Raw genomic sequence first — 19,948 nt, 5'->3', positions numbered from 1 at the left:
TGGGAGAGGGAGGGGCCGTGGCACAGGGAAGGGGGGGTTGGGAGAGGGAGGGAGGAGCATGTCACAGGGAAGGGGGGGTTGGGAGAGGGAGGGGCCGTGGCACAGGGAAGGGGGGGTTGGGAGAAGGAGGGAGGAGCATGTCACAGGGAAGGGGGGGTTTGGAGAGGGAGGGGCCATGGCACAGGGAAGGGGGGGTTGGGAGAAGGAGGGAGGAGCATGTCACACGGAAGGGGGGGTTGGGAGAGGGAGGGGCCATGGCACAGGGAAGGGGGGGTTGGGAGAAGGAGGGAGGAGCGCGTCACAGGGGAGGGGCAGTTGAGAAGACTGTGGCACAGTGTTGGCAGAGGGGAGACCCCAGATGGCCCAGGGAGGGGGGAGGGGCAGTTGGGAGGGGGAAGGGCTATGGCACCACACAGGGATGGGAGGTAGGGTGACCAGACAGCAAATGTGAAAAATCAGGGCAGGGAGTGGGGGGTAATAGGAGCCTATATAAGAAAACGACACCAAAATTTGGACTGTCACTATAAAATCGGGACGTCTGGTCACCCTAAGGAGGTGGCGGGATAGCCAGGATAGCAAGTGTGGGATGAAATATTTCCAAAGCAGATGGGCCCCATTACATAAATATGCAGAGTGATGGTGCTGAGATTGGAGCAAAGGGAGGGGGACAATGTGATGGGGGAGCTGATGGGGCGAGAGACTGATGGAGCGGCAGGAGACAAATTCTTCACACAGCACCATAAGGTCAGCAATGCCTGGTAATACAGTAGTGTTTGAAGGGAAGGATGCTTGTGGAGAGGAGCTCCTTGTCTCTGCTGGAGCTCATCCCTACCTATGGTTAATGCTAAGTCATTACTGGCTGTGGGTTATCATTTCTGAAGCTGAACAGCAAGGGATGAAACTGAAAACATTTACAGGGTGCTAGAGCCTTTTTAACGGGCATAGCTGGATTTTCCCACTAGAGGGAATCGTTCACTCAAATATACAGAGAACAGCACAACACTTGGCAAAACAGACCCTTTAAGGCTAGCCCTGACTGTTTTACAGAGACAGGTGACTGGGTCCTGTTGAATGTACAGCTGCAACACAAAGAGGCTCATCTCTTAAATGATCCTGCAGCTCCAAGTCACTGGCAAGCAGAAGGAAGAGTGAAATCCTTGCTGTTTGTGCAAGTCTTGCCACTAATCAGAAATCAGGCTGTCTCCTTGCTCACCAAAAATTAAGATGTTTATGCTTCAACTTTTATGTGGACAAAGTGAACTCTATGAGTGTGAGGACCTTCCACACAGGGAAAATTCCAGGAACATTCGTTGTTTCCTTGGAGGATTGGAGGTACGAGTGTGTCAAATTTTGTTGCATAAAACTAGGCTTGAAAAAATGAAATTTCACTCTGGATCAAATGTATTGACAATGCCACATTTGCATAGCTCTGCTCTCAAATTCAACAGTAGAAAATCCATCATTTCAAAACATTCCAAACCCTCCCTCTCCCTTTTTTTGAGGCTGTTTGTATCCTTGCAGGGGTGTTGTTAGGAAGTTGACCAGTAAGATGAAGGATGTTCTGTATCACAGAGTAGGGCTAGGGAAAGCCTGTTTTATAGGCACCAGCTGTTGCAGGATCACCTTGCTGTGCTCCACTCCTCTGGATTCCTGGCTACAGCAGCCATGTGAGCTCTGCGGAACATCTTATTCCTTTCAGGCAAGCGGCAGATTAACAGATCCTTGTCAACTGCACTTTCTGCTGCTTAATATCAAAAGGCAAAATAACAGTTGTCATGGGAGCATAGCAGCAGCTGTGTGGGATTTGCTTCCCGGATTAAAAATCTGTAGAGCAGAGGGATGTCCTGCCACCCTAGAGGGCATGTTCCTACTCCGGCTGCTGAGCACACGCCATCTCCTTTATTCTGTCTTTGGCACAATTCAGATGGCAAAGTAAGGGGACATCCCACTTCAGCACAATCCAGATAGGAGAGGGGAAGTTTCAATAATTTAGCACAATGGAGAGTGGGAGGGGAGGAGCCATCTCATTCTAACATGACCAGAAGGCTTATTATAGTAATTTGTAACCCACTAACTGCCTCTTTTTGACTGCAGAGGCATTAATGGGCCATTCTACCTTGGTCCCTTAGAATATGTGCTTCTACTTGTACTAAACAATCCACCTTGCATTGGCCGTGACTCTGGGAGTACTTTTCCCAAATCTGAAGAAGAGCTCTGTGTGGCTTGAAAGCTTGTCTCTCTCACCAACAGAAGTTGGTCTGATAAGATATTACCTCACTCACCATGTGTCCCTAAGATCCTGGGACCAACATGGCTATGACTAGACTGCATACAGAAATGGAGTGGCAGTTTCACAGTAGCATGATACAGATGGCTAGATATGGTCATCCAACTCCATTCCTTGCATCTCTCCTCATGTTCTTCCTTCTATTCCCTTTCTTCTCCTCCCAGCACCTTCATATCTTTCATGATGAATTTTCCCTCTCCTCCCATTGTCTTCTTGTCCCTCAGCCCTCTTTTCTGATCTTTCCCCTCTTCTTTTTTTGAGCTACCAGACAAACTCACCTGTCAGTTGAAATCAGAATCAGAGCCAGTTTTGTGGATAGCTGCACCTTTTGACCTAATACTGGATTTGGTTCTGCAAACTGTATCGCAGATGGCCTAATCTAACTGTTCAAGCATCTAGCCCATTTTTTGTCAATATGTAAATTATTACACAGACACAACTCTGCATCCCAGTCTGCTTCCAATGATAGTTCAGTTAAAAGTACTGGGGCTGATCTTTTGGGCCATCAGTGGATGAGGACTCAACTACATCTATGACCACATCCCCATCTGTGACCCCCTAAGTCAGACGTGTTCCTTTGGGACAATTCAGTTCACAAAGCCCAAGATGAAAGGTCTGAGAGACAGGGATAAAGGCCCAGATCGTGACTCCCATTCCATCTTGATTTGCACTGCTTAGGCCTTACAAAGCTGATGGAAAACCAGGTTAACTGGCCAATTGGGGATTCCCCCAGTGTAAGGGAATCCAAAGGTTGCATCGAACTGGTGTAGTTACACCTGCGGATGTTGGCAGGATTGGTCCCTAAATTAGTAAAATTACTTTCCATTCAGCATTACTCACTAGTGAACAATTATGTTGTACTCTTTTGGGCCCACGGCTGTTTCTATCCTTTTTTGTATTATTATTTGTTTGTGCTTGCAATTACTTAATTTGGACATGCAGTAAGTGTGCAAACTAGGAACACAAATGTGCATATAAATTATTTTAAAATCTAGTTGTTAGCTTTAACACCTCATTGAGATGTATGGAGGCAGTTCACATCTCTCACAGCTGTTTCAGGCTGTCAGCAGCCTTAGGAAGACATCACTCATCCATTCTTTTTCTTATTATTTTATTTTATTTTGTTTATTATTTTATTTATTTGTTTAATGTGTATTGCAATAGCCCCAGGAGGCCTCAGTCATAATCTTATGCTGTACACCATGAAAACGCTTTGAGAGTCACTGTCCCTACTCCAAGGAGTTTACACTTGAGTCACATGTGGAATTTTTTCTTAGCAGCTGTAAGGGCTAGAAACATCCTTTTACAAAATTTAAAGCCTACGTTTTGCAGCATCTGAATCTGTTCTGAAGACTAGATAAAGATCTCAAACACCTGGAATTTTTACACTACTGCTGGAGGGGGTGGCATACTACAACATATATATTGTCCAGGGCGTGGGAGAAATATACTGCAATATATACAATATACTATGGAGGTTAGTATATTGCAGTATGTGTACTTCAGGGGTGGCATATATGGGTTAGCATATATATACTACATGGTCAAGGGAGAAAATGTAGCAGTACTGTATATAAATAGGCAAGGAAAGTAGCAGCATATTGCAGTATATATGCTATAGATCTTAGCATACATGTTCTATAGGAGTGAGGAAGAACCATACTGCAGAATATATAGGAGATCTCCAATGATCTAAAAACCCAGGAGATCTTAAATGATCTAAAAATCAAACAAAAAGTGGAAACTAAGTCAAATTACAAAGGATGAATGTAAACAAATAACACAAGTATGTAGACACAAAATTAGAAAGGCCAAGGCACAAAATTAAATCAAACTAGCTAGAGACATAAAGGGTAACAAGAAAACATTCTACAACTCCATTAGAAGCAAGAGGAAGACAAAGGACGGTAGGCCCATTACTCAATGGTGTGTGTGGAGAAATAACAACAGAAAATGTGGAAATGGCGGAGGTGCTTAATGACAACGTTGTTTTGGTTTTCATCAAGAAAGTTGGTGGTGATTGGACATCTAACATAATGAATGTCAGTGAAAATGAGGTAGGATCAGCGTTAAATAGGAAAAGAAAAAGTAAAAAATTACTTAGACAAGTTAGATGTCTTCAAGTAAAAGTCATGGAAGATGGGAGAGATTCCAGAAGACTGGATAAGGGCAAATCTAGTGCCCATCTATAAAAGGGAAATAAGGACAACCCGGGGAATTACAGACCAGTCATCTTAACTTCTGTACCTGGAAAGATAATGGAGCAAATAATTAAAGCAATCAGTTTGCAAACATTTAGAAGATAAGGTGATAAGTAGCAGTCAGCATGAATTTGTCAAGAACAAATCTTGTCAATCCAACCTGATAGCTTTCTTTTAACAGGGTAACAAGCCTTGTGGATGGGGGGAAGTGGAAGACATGGTATATCTTGATCTTAGTAAAGCTTCTGAGATTGTCTCACATGACCTTCTCATAAACAAACTAGGGAAATGCAACTTAGATGGTTCACAGTCATGCTGGAAGGACATAATGAGTGGGGTCCCGCAGGGATCAGTTCTTGGTGTGGTTCTGTTCAATATCTTCATCAATTATTTAGATAATGGTCTAGAGAGTACACTTAAAAAGTTTGCGGACAATACCACGCTGGGAGGGGTTGCAAGTGCTATGGAGGATAGGATTAAAATTCAAAATTATCTGGACAAACTGGAGAAATAGTCTGAAGTAAATAGGATGAAATTCAATAAGGACAAATGCAAAGTACTCCATTTAGGAAGGAACAATAAGTTGCACACATACAAAATGGGAAATGACCATCTAGGAAGGAGTACTGCGGAAAGGGATCTGGGGTCATAGTGGACCATAAGCTAAATATGAGTCAACAGTGTAACCCTGTTGCAAAAAAAGCGAACATCATTCTGGGATGTATTAGCAGGAGTATTGTAAGTAAGACACAAGAAATAATTCTTCTGCTCTACTCCACACTGATTAGGCCTCAACTGGAGTGTTGTGTCCATTTCTGGGCACTACATTTCAGAAAAGATGTGGACAAGCTGGAGAAAGTCCAGAGAAGAGCAACAAAAATGATTAAAGGTCTAGAAAATATGACCTATGAGGGAAGATTGAAAAAAATTGGGTTTGTTTAGTCTGGAGAAGAGAAGACTGAGATGGGACATGATGACAGATTTAAAGTACATAAAAAGGTGTTACAAGGAAGAGGGAGAAAATTTGTTCTTCTTAACCTCTGAGGATAAGACAAGAAGCAATGGGCTTAAATTGCAGCAAGGGAGGTTTTGGTTGGACATTGTGGAATCTCAATCATTGGAGATTTTTAAGAGCAGTTTAGACAAACACCTGTCAGGAATGGTCTAGATAATACTTAGTCCAGCCACAAGTGCAGGGCACTGGACTAGACAATCTCTTGATGTTCCTTCAAGTCCTATGATTTCATAGCACAGGGGAAAGAGAAGTGTCTCTGCACTCTGTTTTCTATACGCCTTGGGGGATGAGGGAGGGCCCAGCAGGATGTAGTGGGTAATGGATTTGCTAATGTGGGTACTAAAGGATTTTTTTTTTCACTCTAATGCAGTAGAGGTGTGCTACTGGGTTCCATGGGGAGAAGAAATGCATTTTCGTTAGAGATGTAAACTGACCAAATCTGCTTCTTTTGGCAAAGTCAGCAGACTCCTCAGCTCACAGCCAACAGGACGAAAAGAGTTAGCACTATGTATGTACCAGATCAAAGAGAAGGTCCTTCTCCCCCCTAGTCCTCCCAGGAGGGAAGGCAAAGAAAAGCTAAGCTCTGCCAGTGCATGGAACTACTCACTTAGGCTGAACTGAGGGGATCTTGATTAACCTTTTGTCAGGAGTGAAAGTAACTTAAAGGACTTACTGTTACACCGGAGTCCTGAGTGGGCATGGACTCAACCGGAAGAGGTGGGAGCTTTCAAGGTTTAAAGGCCCTGGGACTGTGTCTGGGAGCCCCAGGGGCTTTAAATCACCCCAAAGCTACAAGTTACAGAGGTGGCTGGGAGCCCCGGGGTTCAGGGTCGATTTAAAGGGCCAGGGCTTCGGCCACTGCAGACCTTTGGGTCCTTTAAATCACCACAGAAGCCCGGCTGCTGCTACCCCAGTGTGGCAGGGCTCGGGCTAGGGCTGGGGTAGCGGCACAGGGCTCCGGAGGCAATTTAAAGGGCCTGGGGCTCCATCTGCTGCTGGAAGCCCTGGGCCCTTTAAATCCCTGTCAGAACCTGGCTGCCGGGGCTCTAGTAGCCGGGCTCCGGTTGTGATTTAAAGGGCCTGGGGCTCCGTCTGCTGTGGGGAGCCCCAAACCTTTAAAGTGCCACTGGAGCTCTGGCAGCAGGGCTTGGTTGGTGCTTTAAAGGACCCGGGACTCCCCACTGGGTCCAGAGCTCGGGGACCTTTAAATCCCTGCCCGAGCCCGGCTGCTGGAGCTCCGGCAGTGATTTAAAGGGCCTAGGGTTCTCCGCAGCGGCTGGAGCCCTGGGCCCTTTAAATCACCACTGGAGAAGCCAGTCCAGTCTGGCATGATGTGCCGGCTCTTGCCGGTATGCCATACTGGACCGGACCGGCTTACTTTCACCTCTGGCTTTTGTACCCAGAGAGGAACTCTGAGCTCCACCTATGTGTGTTGCCATTCACCTATGTGTTCCGTTTCTTTCCCAGGATCTACATGTTTATATCTGTTCAGCTCTGGATAAATGATGACTACAACAGTGGATTTGGTGTTATGAAAAAGGATAGTGGTTATTATGTATAAGCAGCTCTACAAAGATGGGGTAACAGCATAGGCAGGACTATAACATAGTGACAGAGAAGCCCATAAAATGGGAGTTCAGTATAGAAAACTATCCAAAACTTTGCCTGTTTTAACTGATCCTGATTGGAATGGAAATTTCCAGCCCTTCCTGGCTGCTGTCTTCTAGGCTGGAATCTCAGACTGGGTCCTTTCCCACAGAATTTGTCCTTCTTCCCCTCCTGAGTGAACTTGCATCTCCTGAGATGATTAAGGGGCCGGATGGCATGACTAAAGTCTATAAAGTCATGACTGGTGTGGCGAAAGTGAATAGGAAAGTGTTATTTAGCCCTTCACGTAACACAGGAACCAGGGGACACCCAAAGAAATTAATATGCAGCAGGTTTCAAACAAACATAAGTATTTCTTCACACAAGGCGCAGTGTGGAACTTGTTGCCATGGGATGTTGTGAAGGCCAAAAGTATAACTAGGTTAAAAAAAGAATTAGACAAATTAATGGAGGATAGTTTCATCAATGGCTATTAGCCAAGATGGTCACGGACGCCACCCCCTGCTCTGGGAGTCCCTAAGCCTTGTATTGCCAGAAGCTGGGATTGGATGACAAGTGATGGATCACTCAAAATTGCCCTGGTCTGTTCATTCCCTCTGAAGCATGTGGCACTGGCCACTGTCAGAAGAAAGGACACTGGGCTAGATGGACCATTGGTCTGACCCAGCCCTGGCATTCTTATGTTCTTATGAGACAGGGCTCTCCGTAGAGATTCTGCTATCCTGCTTCCTGCTTGCCTCTAGTCTGGCATTTCACTGTGATGAAAGCAGGAAGTGCAGAGGCTCACAACAGATGCTTTAAAATGTTGAACCGAACCTCCAAATAGCTTTTGGAGTTTGAGTTTTGGGACAATCTATGGAGTCTGTTGTCATTCTGTGCAATCCTTTCCTAGTGCTGATTGTCAGTTGCGGTGCAATTTTGCCATAACGAGGATGTCCGTGGGAGCTGAGATCTACTTCTGATATTGTGACACAAGGCTGTGTGTTAATACTTTGATAGGGCTTGTCTGGATTCTTGCCTCTGTGAAGTTTGGGGTTAGTATAATTAAATGAGAGAGTTCAGTCAGTTGAGGTGAGGGATTTGATCTGGGTAGTGGGTTGCAGTGTAATGCTGGGACTATGGGCAGGGAAAGTTGGTAAATGAGTCCTGGGTGGGACTGGGTGCTCTAGTGTCTGAGGTAGATAAGAGACAGGGTTGTGCACGCCATGAGCAATGTGTTGGGATTTCACCTCCTCCACCTAACAGGCATTTGTCCTGACACCTCTGACCTGGGCCTGCAAACGGGGATCAAAAGGATCAGACTTGTCTCTGCTATAATCTGCTTGTTGTGTGTGTAAGTCTGTAGCTCCCTACTGCTTTTCTGCCTGTCCGTCAAGTACCTCTGACAAGGTTCACCATCCCCCTGAGAAACAAGACAGCACATGCAGAGCAGACTCAGTCCCCTCCCAGTTGCTGCCAGACCAGTGCGTATGGCCCTTTAATTAGGCTGGGCTTGGAGCTGCTCAGCTCCCTTACTTCTGGCACTGAGGAGGGAGAGATGTAGTACAGTACCGAGGAAGCCAATGCCAGAGAGAGAGGGAGTCTGCAGCAGTGAGAGAGAGAGAGAGAGAGAGAGAGCAGGCTGGGGAGGGAACACATCATTTTCCTCTTGAGAGGAGAAAGAAGAGCCTGAGGGGCAGGAAAGACCAGGCTTCTGGTGAGTGTCCCAGGCAAGGGACCATCCAGAACGGGGCTGATTTCATTCCTCCTTCTTATGTGTTTTTAATTCATCTGAAACTGGGCGAGTTGGGACTGCAGACTCTGTGTCATCCTCCAGGTAAGTGCTTAACACTCAGTCCTGCCAGGCAACTTTGCAGCGCAGAAAATGGGAGGTTTGAACAAGGTCTAGTGGTTGGGGGGACGGATGTGAGATCTTCGCTTTCTCAGGCTCCCCACCAACCCTAGGGGTAAATTGTAGCCAGTGACCCCCTAAACGGGACGTGTGTGTGTGTGTGTGTATGTGTGTGACTTCTGCTTGCTTATGTTTTTCATGGCTGACTGGGAGACTCATTGCAGACCGGTAATAAATTTTCTGAATTAGCAAGAAAGCAAATGAACACAATGAAATAACCCTCCAGTCAAGGGTGCAGCATCGCAGACTGACCTGCCCTTAAGTATTTGACAAATGTAGTTTTAATTATTTATGATAATACATCATACTATATTATATATACTCTAAGTCCCCAATATCTCCCCCCCCCCCCCCGCACCTGCTTTGGCTCATCAGGCTTTGCTGGGAAGTGGGGAGAGTGCGCTCGGGTGTCTTTGTGGGGTTTTTTTGGCTAAGAGTTACTGGGCTTGGGGATCAATGGCATGAGAATTAGCAGCTTTGATGGTATGCTGAAAAGAAAGTTATCTCTGTTTCCTGGCATTTGGTTATTGTTGTAAAGATTTCTATTTTATGAGTGGCTTCAGGGAAGGCAGGGATTCTCCTGGCCTGTTATACACACCGCCCATGCAGGGATGGAGACTTTTAGCTTGTCTGGGATCAGTCCGCATGAAAAAGATGCTCAAGTGAGTTTCTTCTTGATGTCAAATTCCCCTAAGATTCAGTGCGTTGGACATGAAGGGGCATCATGAGCCAAAGAGACTTTGAGGTATTTCCTTGGTTTCTGTCTGACACTTTGTTAACATGACACTTTTCCCTGCCCACCTGAGCAATGTGATTGGGAACAGATGGGGACTCCCATGGCTCCCAGTAGGAGGCCCCATTTTTTAATGTCCTATATGTGGATTAACTTGTGGGTGGCTCTGTCTCAGTGGACTCAGGGCTGCATTTCTTATTTCACCTTTTGTGACAGCGTCCCTCTTTGCCAGTCAGAAGTGGGAGCTGCTTCTCTGAGATCTAGTGACTGTTGTCTCAGTGCAGCCCATAAAGGGTCAGGATAATCCCTACTTAGCCTAATGTCCTTATCACAGAGCCGGGGTTGGCAACCTTTCAGAAGTGGTGCGATGAGTCCTCCTGTATTCACTCTAATTTAAGGTTTTATGTGCCACTAATACATGTTAACGTTTTTAGAGAGTCGCTTTCTATAAGTCTATAATATATAACTAAACTAGCGTTGTATGTAAAGTAAATATGTTTTTTAAAATGCTTAAGAAGCTTCATATAAAATTAAATTCAAATGCAGAGCACCCTGGACCGGTAACCAGGACCCAGGCAGTGTGAGTGCCACTGAAAATCAGCTCGCATTGCCTACCCCTGTCACAGAGTCTCCAGGAAAATTCTCTTCCCCTCTCACCCCACTGTGCCTGTCTCCTCCACCTCGTTCAGCCCTCAGCAAGGTGAGCTAGAATGCATATGCTCACTACTTGTGGGTGCCTTGTAAGCGTGGGGACATGGCAATTTTGTGTGTTCACCCACAGCTATCTGCATATTCACACTTGTTCTTGTTTTATGTGAGGGTTGGTTTGACCTTGCCTTCAATGACCTTATGCTCAGCCCTGGTCTGGTGATTTGAGGATTTCCTGATGGGAAGCAGGAGAAAGGACTGATTTCCAGCACTGCTAAGGAAGACAAGTCCTCCTTTATTTTCAGGTGGGTCTGTGAGACCTACAGCGCAGCCTCTGTTAGACAGAGACACCTAGAGACAAGAACACAAAGCTGAGCACTTTGGTCCGAATCCTCAAAGATATTTAGGTGCCTGACTCCCATTGATGCCAATGAAAATTAGTCATTTAAATACCTTTGAGGATCTGGGCCATTGTGCAAACATCTGAAATTGGGCTGGGTGGAAACTGAGTTCATTAGGGACAAGAGAATCCATTGCGCCCATGCTAGACCTGGGGGTCCCCTATTCTGAGCTGTGAAGGAAATTCACTCTCCGCGTGCACTCCAATATTGGCACACATGCTCAGAACTGTAGGATCCCCTCCGGTGGGTCAGCATCGCTTTTAACCTTCTGAATCTCGAGTAAGCGACAACACCAATAAAAAGGAGACAGCAAACTGGTAGCAGAAAGTTCATAGGAGGGAACAATCTGGAGTTGTTTCTTCAGGCACAGTTAATGGCAGTGGGTGCGGTGCTGCTGGAGGTTTTGTCTTTTGGCTGAGGAGTAAAACCAAAGTCCTAACCACTTGTGTTCCATAAGGATCCCATGGCTGGTTTTGCATGAGTTGGGGTTTGACTGGCTAACTTCCAGCATAGATGATTACATTCTGTCTCCCCACATTCTGTTCATGTCTTGCCCTAAACTACTCTGCATTGCCACTGGACACTGTTAAACAGTGATTACATTCCATCTCAGGGTTGGGAGTGTTATCACAGCTGAGTTTAGGACTTCCTATATATCCCATAGGTGCGAGAAGTAGGGGTGCTGCCGCACCTTCTGCCTTGAAGTGGTTTCCATCATATACAGGGTTTGCAGTTTGGTTCAGTGGCTATCAGCACCCCCACTATACAAATTGTTCCAGCACCCTGATGTATCCTACTTAAAAAAAAAAAAAGTGTGTTAAGGTTGCAAAGTCTGGCTATCTGCACAACTTTAGCTCTGCTTCTTTGTGTGTGTGCCTTATGATCATCTGTAATTATACACACAGCTTTTCTGCAGGATCCCTGTCTCACTCAGATAAATTTGTTAGTCTGTAAGGTGCCACAAGTACTCCTGTTCTTTGTGTGGATACAGACTAACACGGCTGCTACTCTGGAACAGCGTGCTAGATGGCTGTTGCTCAGTGAACGAGGCAGCTGTTCACTATTTATTCTTATCCTCTTCATTCCATTTATGGCCTCTGGGCCCATACACTGCTTATCTTCCAACTCCAACAATGAGTTAGGCAGTGGTGCAATGGACCCTGAATTAATTTGTTACATGCTATAAAACTTTAGCAGCGAATGAAATTTGGGTCCTCTGTACTCCTGCCTCATTCTATGTCCAGCCTGGTCATTAAATATGGTTAGGTCTGTGGGGAAGTAATCATGATCACGTCATTAAAGAGTATGGAACAACTCCTCAGCTGACATAAATTGGCATGCTGCCCTGATTTTCACCAGCTTAAGATCAAACCCTTTTGTTTTGAAATTTCCTACTTTTTTACAATGAACAACCCCCCTGTATTGTGTACAGTGTTAGAAAGCTCTATCCTGTATAATATGTGCAATCAGTGAGATAGAAGCCCTGTCTTCATTCTACATGCACAACCACAGACAATATCCCCCCCACACCATGGCCTTAACATTGATTTCCTGCTTTACTTTCTTACACATGCATGTGAAAGTCCACTGTAATGTTATGACATCACCTTTTCAGTGGAACTTTCCACTGGGTTTGCCTATGTTCCTGTGTGTAGTGCAAATGAAGCATGGCAGATTATTAGCTTTATCATATTAAAAAAAATTGCATATGCAAAACCATTATAACTTGGGAAATTAGACAGAAATATACATGCTGAATTTCAGTAGAACATGCAAAAGGTTGACAAAGTTACAAACTTCTGAAAATGAGCCTTCAAACTCTAAGCACTTGAGCATCCTTAACTATTCCCATCACTCCAGCTAGAATACAGTCAGGCAAGTGCTTTGGGATTCATTAAGGTGAAAGGGAGCAACAGAAATGTCAGGTTATAATTTATTTTAAAAAAATACAGTAGGAATAAACTCTCAGGAATATTGTGAGTCTTAATCAATGTTTAAATGAAAGTTCTGAGATCCGTGGATGAAAGAGGCTAAAATATCTTATACTTCGTTATCATTGCCTGATCTCACAGACACTCTGGGCCAAATTCAGATCTGGTTTAAGTAGATTTAACTCTTACTGTCTTCAGTGGATTTCCACTTCCTTACACTAGGCCTGGATTTGGCCCTTCTCTCAATATCTACTACAGATGCTGTCGACCACTCACCTTCCCTGGCTGTTTCCCAACACACAGCTTATTCCCCTGGATTCTGAATCAGTTGATCCATAGCAGGGATACTGGCTCTTTCAGTTATGATTCTCTTTCCCCTGCCTGCTGAAATAGATATTAACAACAGCTCCCTTAGATAGAAGTGACAAGCAGGAGTGGGGTAGGAGACAGAAAGAGCTAGCAAGTTATGCTTCCCTGCGTACCGTTTGATAGGCAATCCAGGAGAAGAGAAAGGGGCTGGCACCTTGCTCAGGTGAGGGGACCTGACCTGTCTTGGAGGAGATGCTGTGGGGAGGGCAGTAGGAACCCGCAGTCTTTGCAGACACTGCCACAGACCATTTGCTTCCCAATGGGGGAATAGGCGGAGGAGGGGCACAGGGTGAGGACCTGTGGATCTGTTTTTATTCATTACCAACTGGCTCCCTGCAACCTACATAAAACATGAGAGGGCCAGATGGGACTTGTTTACTTTGGTAGAATAAACGTAAAGACTGCAGCCAGTACAGCCTCTGTGGTAATTCCCTGGTAAACAGCTAAATGAAGCTCTGGCCAACCAGGGGCCTGGCAAATAGTGGGCTCACTGGTTGCGCATTAACCACACTGTCTTGGGAGCAAGTGGAGCGGCTCTGAGGTGAAATGTGTCTGAGCCCCCCACAGATTCCTAGGGTTTGCTTGGTGCCTTCTTTTCCCTTTGCTAATGCTCAAGGGGGCCTAGTGAGGGCATAGTCAGAACAGGTGTACATCAGCTTGGCTTCCCAGTGCCAGCTGGCACTTTGAGCAGTGGGAGTGTCCCTCTGGCAGTTCCCTATTAGGACGACTGTGCTCTAGAACCCCACCAGAGCTCTAATGCTAACCTGCTGTGATCATCTTCAGAGCAATTTTAATGACACCCAGAACTACAGCACCACAATAGTGCCAGGACTCAAACTCCCAGCTCCTGAGCCCAGGAGGACCTGTACGTAGGGTGACCAGACAGCAAGTGTGAAAAATAGGGACAGGGGTGGGGGGTAATAGGAGCCTATACAAGAAAAAGACCCCAAAATTGGGACTGTCCCTATAAAAATCGGGACATCTGGTCACCCTACCTGTACATCAGGGTGAAATCCTGGCTCTGTTCAAGTCAATAGGACTTTTGATATTGACTTGAACAGAGCCAGGATTTCACCCCGGGACTCTAGTGTTAGGAATCACACTCCCAGCTCCTAAATGCAGCAGGGTCCACAGCCAGGGCTGGATTACTACCAAGATTCACACTTCCCAGTCTCCTAGGATCTGTGCACTAATCTAAGTTGTCTGGTAATTACATTTTATGGGATGTGCAGGTGGATGGATGGTAATGGCAATCTCAGATAATTTATGTTTTCCCGGGTTGTACGTACTTTCTAATGCTCATCTGTAAAGCTCCAGGACATTGTCCCCATCCTTTGTAGCTACTAATCTCTTAACAGTGGTTGACTTGATCACAGCTCTGTCTCCTCAGACTTGTTTAGGGTTTATCACTCCTCCACTTCAGTGTCTCCATTTTCCAAGTGGCGTAAGGTGCTCCAAACAGATGCATCCTTGACCTATAAATTGTGGGTACATGGAATCTTAAATTACAGTCTGTCTCATAAAACTGCAATTCCTGAGATGAAGGCCACTGGAGTGAGATGAAACCAGATGCTTTGTTTCCATCTGGCCTTGCCCTTTTCTCTTAGCCTAGTGCAATCAGAGCAGCTAAATCTATAGCACACGTTAGTGATGCTGGGATGTCTCTATCCATTATGCATCTGGGTGAATCAAGAGTGGGAGTTGAGGTGAGGTATGTAGCAAGCTGGATGGGCACAGACTAAATACTGCATGTGTCTGGAGAAGAAGGATCCAAGGAATCTCTTTGCAGGGAAGATGCATTACGGCATATCCAAATGTTTTATGGAAATACATTGATTTGATCAGTTTGGGGATCCCTTCAGGTACAACTGCGAAGAAACACTGAGCCAGAACCCTTTTCTTATTCCAGGACTATGCAATCTCTTCCTGAAGGGGTGAGGGATATTGGTGGAAGATGAGCCAAACAGTCCCTTCACGTAAGCAGTGAGGCCTGTTGGTTCAGGCAGTCCCTTCATGTGAGTCTTGAGGCACATTGTGGAAATAACATTACATTTCACATCTCATACAGGAAAATCCTTCGGCCAGAGCAATAGTTTTGGAAAAGTCTCTGAGTCGATATGACAGGTTTTAGAGTAGCAGCCGTGTTAGTCTGTATCCGCAAAAAGAACAGGAGTACTTGTGGCACCTTAGAGACTAACAAATTTATTTCAGAATAAGCTTTTGTGGGCTACAGCCCACTTTTTTCGGAACACACAGACAGAAGATATTTATACATACAGAGAACTACACTAATTGAATCTATTTCCCTATGTTAAGTTCTCCTCACACCTTCTGTGGGTCATCTCGATTATCACTTCAAGGTTTTGTTTTCTTTTTTCTCCTGCTAATGATAGCTCATCTCAATTGATTGGACTCTAACAGTTGGTATGCATACTTCCACCTTTTCATGTTCTCTGTATGTATAAATATCTTCTGTCTGTGTGTTCCATTCTATGCATCCAAAGAAGTAAGCTGTAGCCCACGAAAGCTTATGCTGAAATAAATTTGTTAGTCTCTAAGGTGCCACAAGTACTCCTATTTTTGAGTCGATATCAGGAACTGGAAGTAGGAATGGAGTGGGAAAGTTTGATGGCCTCAGGGATGGGCTGGTGTCCTGACCTTTTGGTATAATTCATGGACTTTTCTCAGGGTAAGTGACCACAGCTAGACGGTAGGCAGTACCTGGGAGCTGCTGTGGCCAGAAGTGGACTCTGCGTGATCTGCCTGAGGGCATTGCTGAGATCCCAGCTGTGCGAGGGATGCATCCTCCCACAATTCCTTCCCTGCTATGTTGTCTCAGATTTAGTGTTGACTTGGTTGTTAATTATTAATCCCCCAATAAACAGAGACTGCAGTCTCTGTTTTGTCCTAGCTACTCTGTGTGTTTTTTCCCTTCACTTGTTTATCAATTACCCTGGTAACCTTTGTGGGTAGCTGACAGGGATGGGAACAGCAGATAAGGCATGTACTTTAAGGCTGAAGCATGGTTTGGTGTCTCCTGATGTCCGGTCCCTAAAGACAGCAGAAGAGAGCATGGAGCATAGTCTGGGATGAATCTTTTGCCTTCAGTGTCTATATAGGCCCCCTATGGCTATGGAGATCTTAGCAGCTAGCACTGGTTTCATTGGAAAGTTTAGGCTGAGTGCTCAGCTGCTGCTGACATGGAAAAATAAACAGAGAGCAAGTGCATGGCTATTTGATCCCAACCATGCTTAGAATCAGTCCTTGTGTTGCTTTTTTTCTCTGTCAAATCCATTCCGAAGGGCCACAGAAACTGGGATTTTTCTCTTAATTTCCATTAAATACAGGGGCTGAGGAAGTCCTTGCCCTGCTTAGCCTGTGGGCTTATTTAATTCTGCTGCCGTTGTGGCCAGTGAGCACTCCCTGAGTGGCTGCTCAGCCTGGCAGCATGATGCTACCTTCCTCAGGTCCCTAGGGCTGTGTTTTGAGAACCAGCAGTATGCTTAGCCCCGTACAAAACATAAGAAGACTCAGTCTTGCAATAAAGTCTAGATGCAGACAATGCAGAGTTTAGAGACCTCACTCTAGAGAGTGCTGGCGTGAACTTGAGGTGCTGGAGGAATTGTGCAATGCTCATTATTGGAAGGCTTGCCCGAAAAAATGTTGTGAAGAGAGGGAGGTGGTTTGGTGCATGAGCAGGGCGAGCTTGTTCCAAGTATAAGAGCATAATGGCATGGAGAAGGCATGAAGGTGGGCGTGGAGGAGGAATACAGAGAGGGAAAATAGGATAGTGCCGTAGCAGGAGCAAAGGAGAGAAAAGGAGAAATGAAGGCAGAGACATATACATGATCCTAGAGGTGAGGATGATGGATGAGAAGGATGTAATACAACAGGCTAGGGGAAGTCAGAGAGGGGGCTCAGAAGTGGAGTGGAATGGTCAGAGAAGTGTGATAGGAGAATTTGGTGTTGCACTTTAGATAGATTGGAGGGGAGCAAGATGAGATTCAGGGATGCTTGAGAGGAGAAGATTGAATAGCTGAGGTGAGAGAGGACCAAGGCCCAGGTGAGGGTTTTAGATGAAGGTCGGGATGGAGATGAAAGGACAGTAGAGAAGTTGCAGAGTACAAAGTAACAAGACCTGATTAGAACTGAGATGTGAGGAGAGAAGGGGAGAAAGGAGTTGACTGGTACCCTGAGGCTGTACACTGGAGTGATTGGAATTGTCACGGGTGATGGAGAAAGGGGGCAGAGGAGAGAGTCTGAGAGGAAAGATGAGAAGATCCAGGAGAGCAAAGCATCATGGAAATCCAAGGAGCGGGGGACTGGGGGGAGGAATTGAGGAAGGAAGAATAGTGTAAAATCACCAGCTTTATTCATCACAAGATTCATTCTAATCTTGCGGTTGACTTATTAACCCCACTTCATTACAGACTTCTGAAGCTCTCCTGGTAGTTAAAGAACATTCAGTCTGACCTCTCCTTGCCTTCAAACTTCAGTGCTTCCTTGTGTTGGTTCACCTTCTCTTTATAGCCCCAGCTGGCAGGACCTGGTAGCTGTGCCTAGAGACCATGCCAGGCTTGTATTCTCTAGCTACCTGGACAGCTCTCCCTTTGAAGAGCTCATGCGTAAAGGCCTGTGCCAATGGGTACTCCCTGGGAGTCACTGCTCACCTCACTTACATCAACTCAGAGGAGGATCCTGTAGAAGGTAAGATGCATCTATCTAGAGCTAAAGAGTAAGTTATACCTACTTAACTAGCAGATTGCTGGGATATAGGAGCAGGTCTGACCTATCTTTATGTGGAGCAGTGCTGCACTCACCCTCTACCTGTTCATCCTTGGTCTCTTGAACTCTTGCCTCTACTTAGTGAGCTAAAGGAGGAGACCCAGTATAGGATAGTCAGTATAGGGAACTGATATACGCAGAAGCAAACCGAGCATGTTCCCGTAGGAGGCAGCTTAATACACATGTTTGACAGTACATGAATGCTAGATTGGCAGAAGGATCCTTCCCAAACCCAGCACAGCCCATGAGTAAGAAGAGGTGGAAGCACTGGGCTTTCCTTCTCCCTGATCATATCATAGGTGAATCTGAGCTGGTTTGCATCCAGGAGGCACTGATCCAATCACCTTTCAACAAGATGACAAATAGCCAGGCTGTTGTGCATTTAAATGGCTAGGCACCCTCTTGTGCATTAAGTAGATACTAAAATGGATCTGGAGCAGTTTCCTAGTTGCCTTACTGTATCCTGGAGATTAAGAATCCCTTGTTGGAGGACTGGCTAGCTCAAGGGGACTAGAACTGGGATACAAAACCTTGCGTCAGTCAGTCAATTGCTCTATTCTGTCCATGTTGGGAATAGTGAGCAAGTCGTTTCCATGTGATGGCTGTTCAGTGGTTTAGGAGGTGAAGTGAGTTAGTGAGTCTCAGTCCAGTTACCAGAGGGCAGGAGTCCACATCACAAAAGCCACCATCAGATTTGCCCCCCTTGTTGGGACAAGGACCGAATAAACAAACTGAATCTGAACTCTTTTCTCCAACATAGAGGGATTGCCTTCAGGGCAGAGATCAGACATGTTTGGGGATGTGGAACATGGGAGAAGCTGATGTTGCAATTGCCAGTGCTGTAGCTGCACTGAGGATAAATGGAGGTGGATGCTCTCCAGGACCTTTCACCAGCTCTAAAGCAGAATTTGTGGTGAAGCACTAGGGGGGAGGGATAGCTCATTGGTTTGAGCATTGGTCTGCTAAACCCAGGGCTAAGAGTTTAATCCTTGAAAGGGCCATTTAGGGAACTGGGATAAAAATCTGTCTGGGGATTGGTCCTGCTTTGGGCAGGGGGTTGGACTAGATGACCTCCTGAGGTCCCTTCCAACCCTGATAATCTATGACAATAACATAGTGCAGCCTGGGAACATTGAGCTTAAGGGTGGAATCTGTTCTGAGTCAGGCTGGTTTCCATCTGGTAGCTTTTGAGGTCTCAGCCTGAGAATTCTTTTTCTGCTGCCCTCTATAGGTGTGTTCATCTATCCGCTGGAGGAGTCTGAGGTGGTAGCGGGTTTTGAAGCTGTAACAGGAAGCAGAAGCATCACCTTCCAGATCCAGAATCGACACCGAGCAGAGGACTGCTGTGTTGACTGCAGCCCCAGTTTGGGCCAGCCATTCCTGTGCCCCAACGGTAGGTATGTTGGGTGGTAACACGTCACCTAGCCATATTAGGACAAGGGGGTGGCTAAAATTTTGTCAAAGTCAAGGGTTACTCAGATAAGTACAGATGGAATCCAAGAGCTTCCTGAAGGCTGAGAAGTTACATTTAGCATAGGTGCTGACTTTTATTTTTCCCGGTAGGTGCTCCGCCCCAAGGCCCTGCCCCACTCCACCTCTTCCTGTCTCTGCTCCGCCCTCTCCCTCAGGGCCCCGCTCTCATGCCACCCCTTCTTGTCCCTGCTCTGCCCTCTCCTCCCAGGCCTCATGCCAGCTCTCTGCCAAACAGCTGAATGGCTGTGGTTGGTGGGTGCTGAACCATCCCTACTATTTTTTTCCATGGGTGCTTGAGCATTGTATTGTAAATCAGGAACAACCCCAATGGAATCAGTGGAATTACACTGGTAATGGTATAAAATTAATGAACCACAGGTGGTTCACCAGCCTGGGCAGCAGTCTGAGGGGTGCTGTGGTTCACCAGCAGATATAAACGCAATCTGAAAGCCAGAGAAGGCATGTCAGACTGGCAGTGCCAGCAAGAATCTGAAACACACTTCTTGAGGTGAAGAAGGTACTAAGCAGGGGTGAGTCTAGCTGGCATAGCTATACTGGCAAAGGCGCTTTAGTGTAAACAAGGCCTGCATTAACCATGTTTTTGGG

At 45.9% G+C, this 19,948-nt stretch overlaps 1 protein-coding gene across 4 annotated transcripts in view; it reads left to right on the top strand.

The window, feature by feature from the left end:
- The first annotated feature begins 378 nt into the window (after positions 1 to 378).
- VWA5B2 (von Willebrand factor A domain containing 5B2) overlaps positions 379 to 19,948 on the top strand; it is a 57,183-nt gene continuing 37,613 nt past the window's right edge. For 3 of the 4 annotated variants that reach the window (XM_050964261.1, XM_050964262.1, XM_050964258.1), the window contains exons 1-3: positions 379 to 1,332; positions 17,615 to 17,791; positions 19,101 to 19,262. In XM_050964261.1, coding sequence (XP_050820218.1) covers positions 17,653 to 17,791; positions 19,101 to 19,262 — 301 coding nt within the window. In that variant the 5' untranslated portion in view covers positions 379 to 1,332; positions 17,615 to 17,652. The remainder of the gene's footprint in view (positions 1,333 to 17,614; positions 17,792 to 19,100; positions 19,263 to 19,948) is intronic. The other variant, XM_050964260.1, reaches the window with a different exon arrangement.

This window comes from Gopherus flavomarginatus, chromosome 8 (genome assembly GCF_025201925.1).
Source record: "Gopherus flavomarginatus isolate rGopFla2 chromosome 8, rGopFla2.mat.asm, whole genome shotgun sequence".
NCBI classification, from domain to species: Eukaryota; Metazoa; Chordata; order Testudines; family Testudinidae; genus Gopherus; species Gopherus flavomarginatus.
Note: the sequence above shows the minus strand (reverse complement) of the source record. Positions and strands in the feature narration are given on the sequence as shown.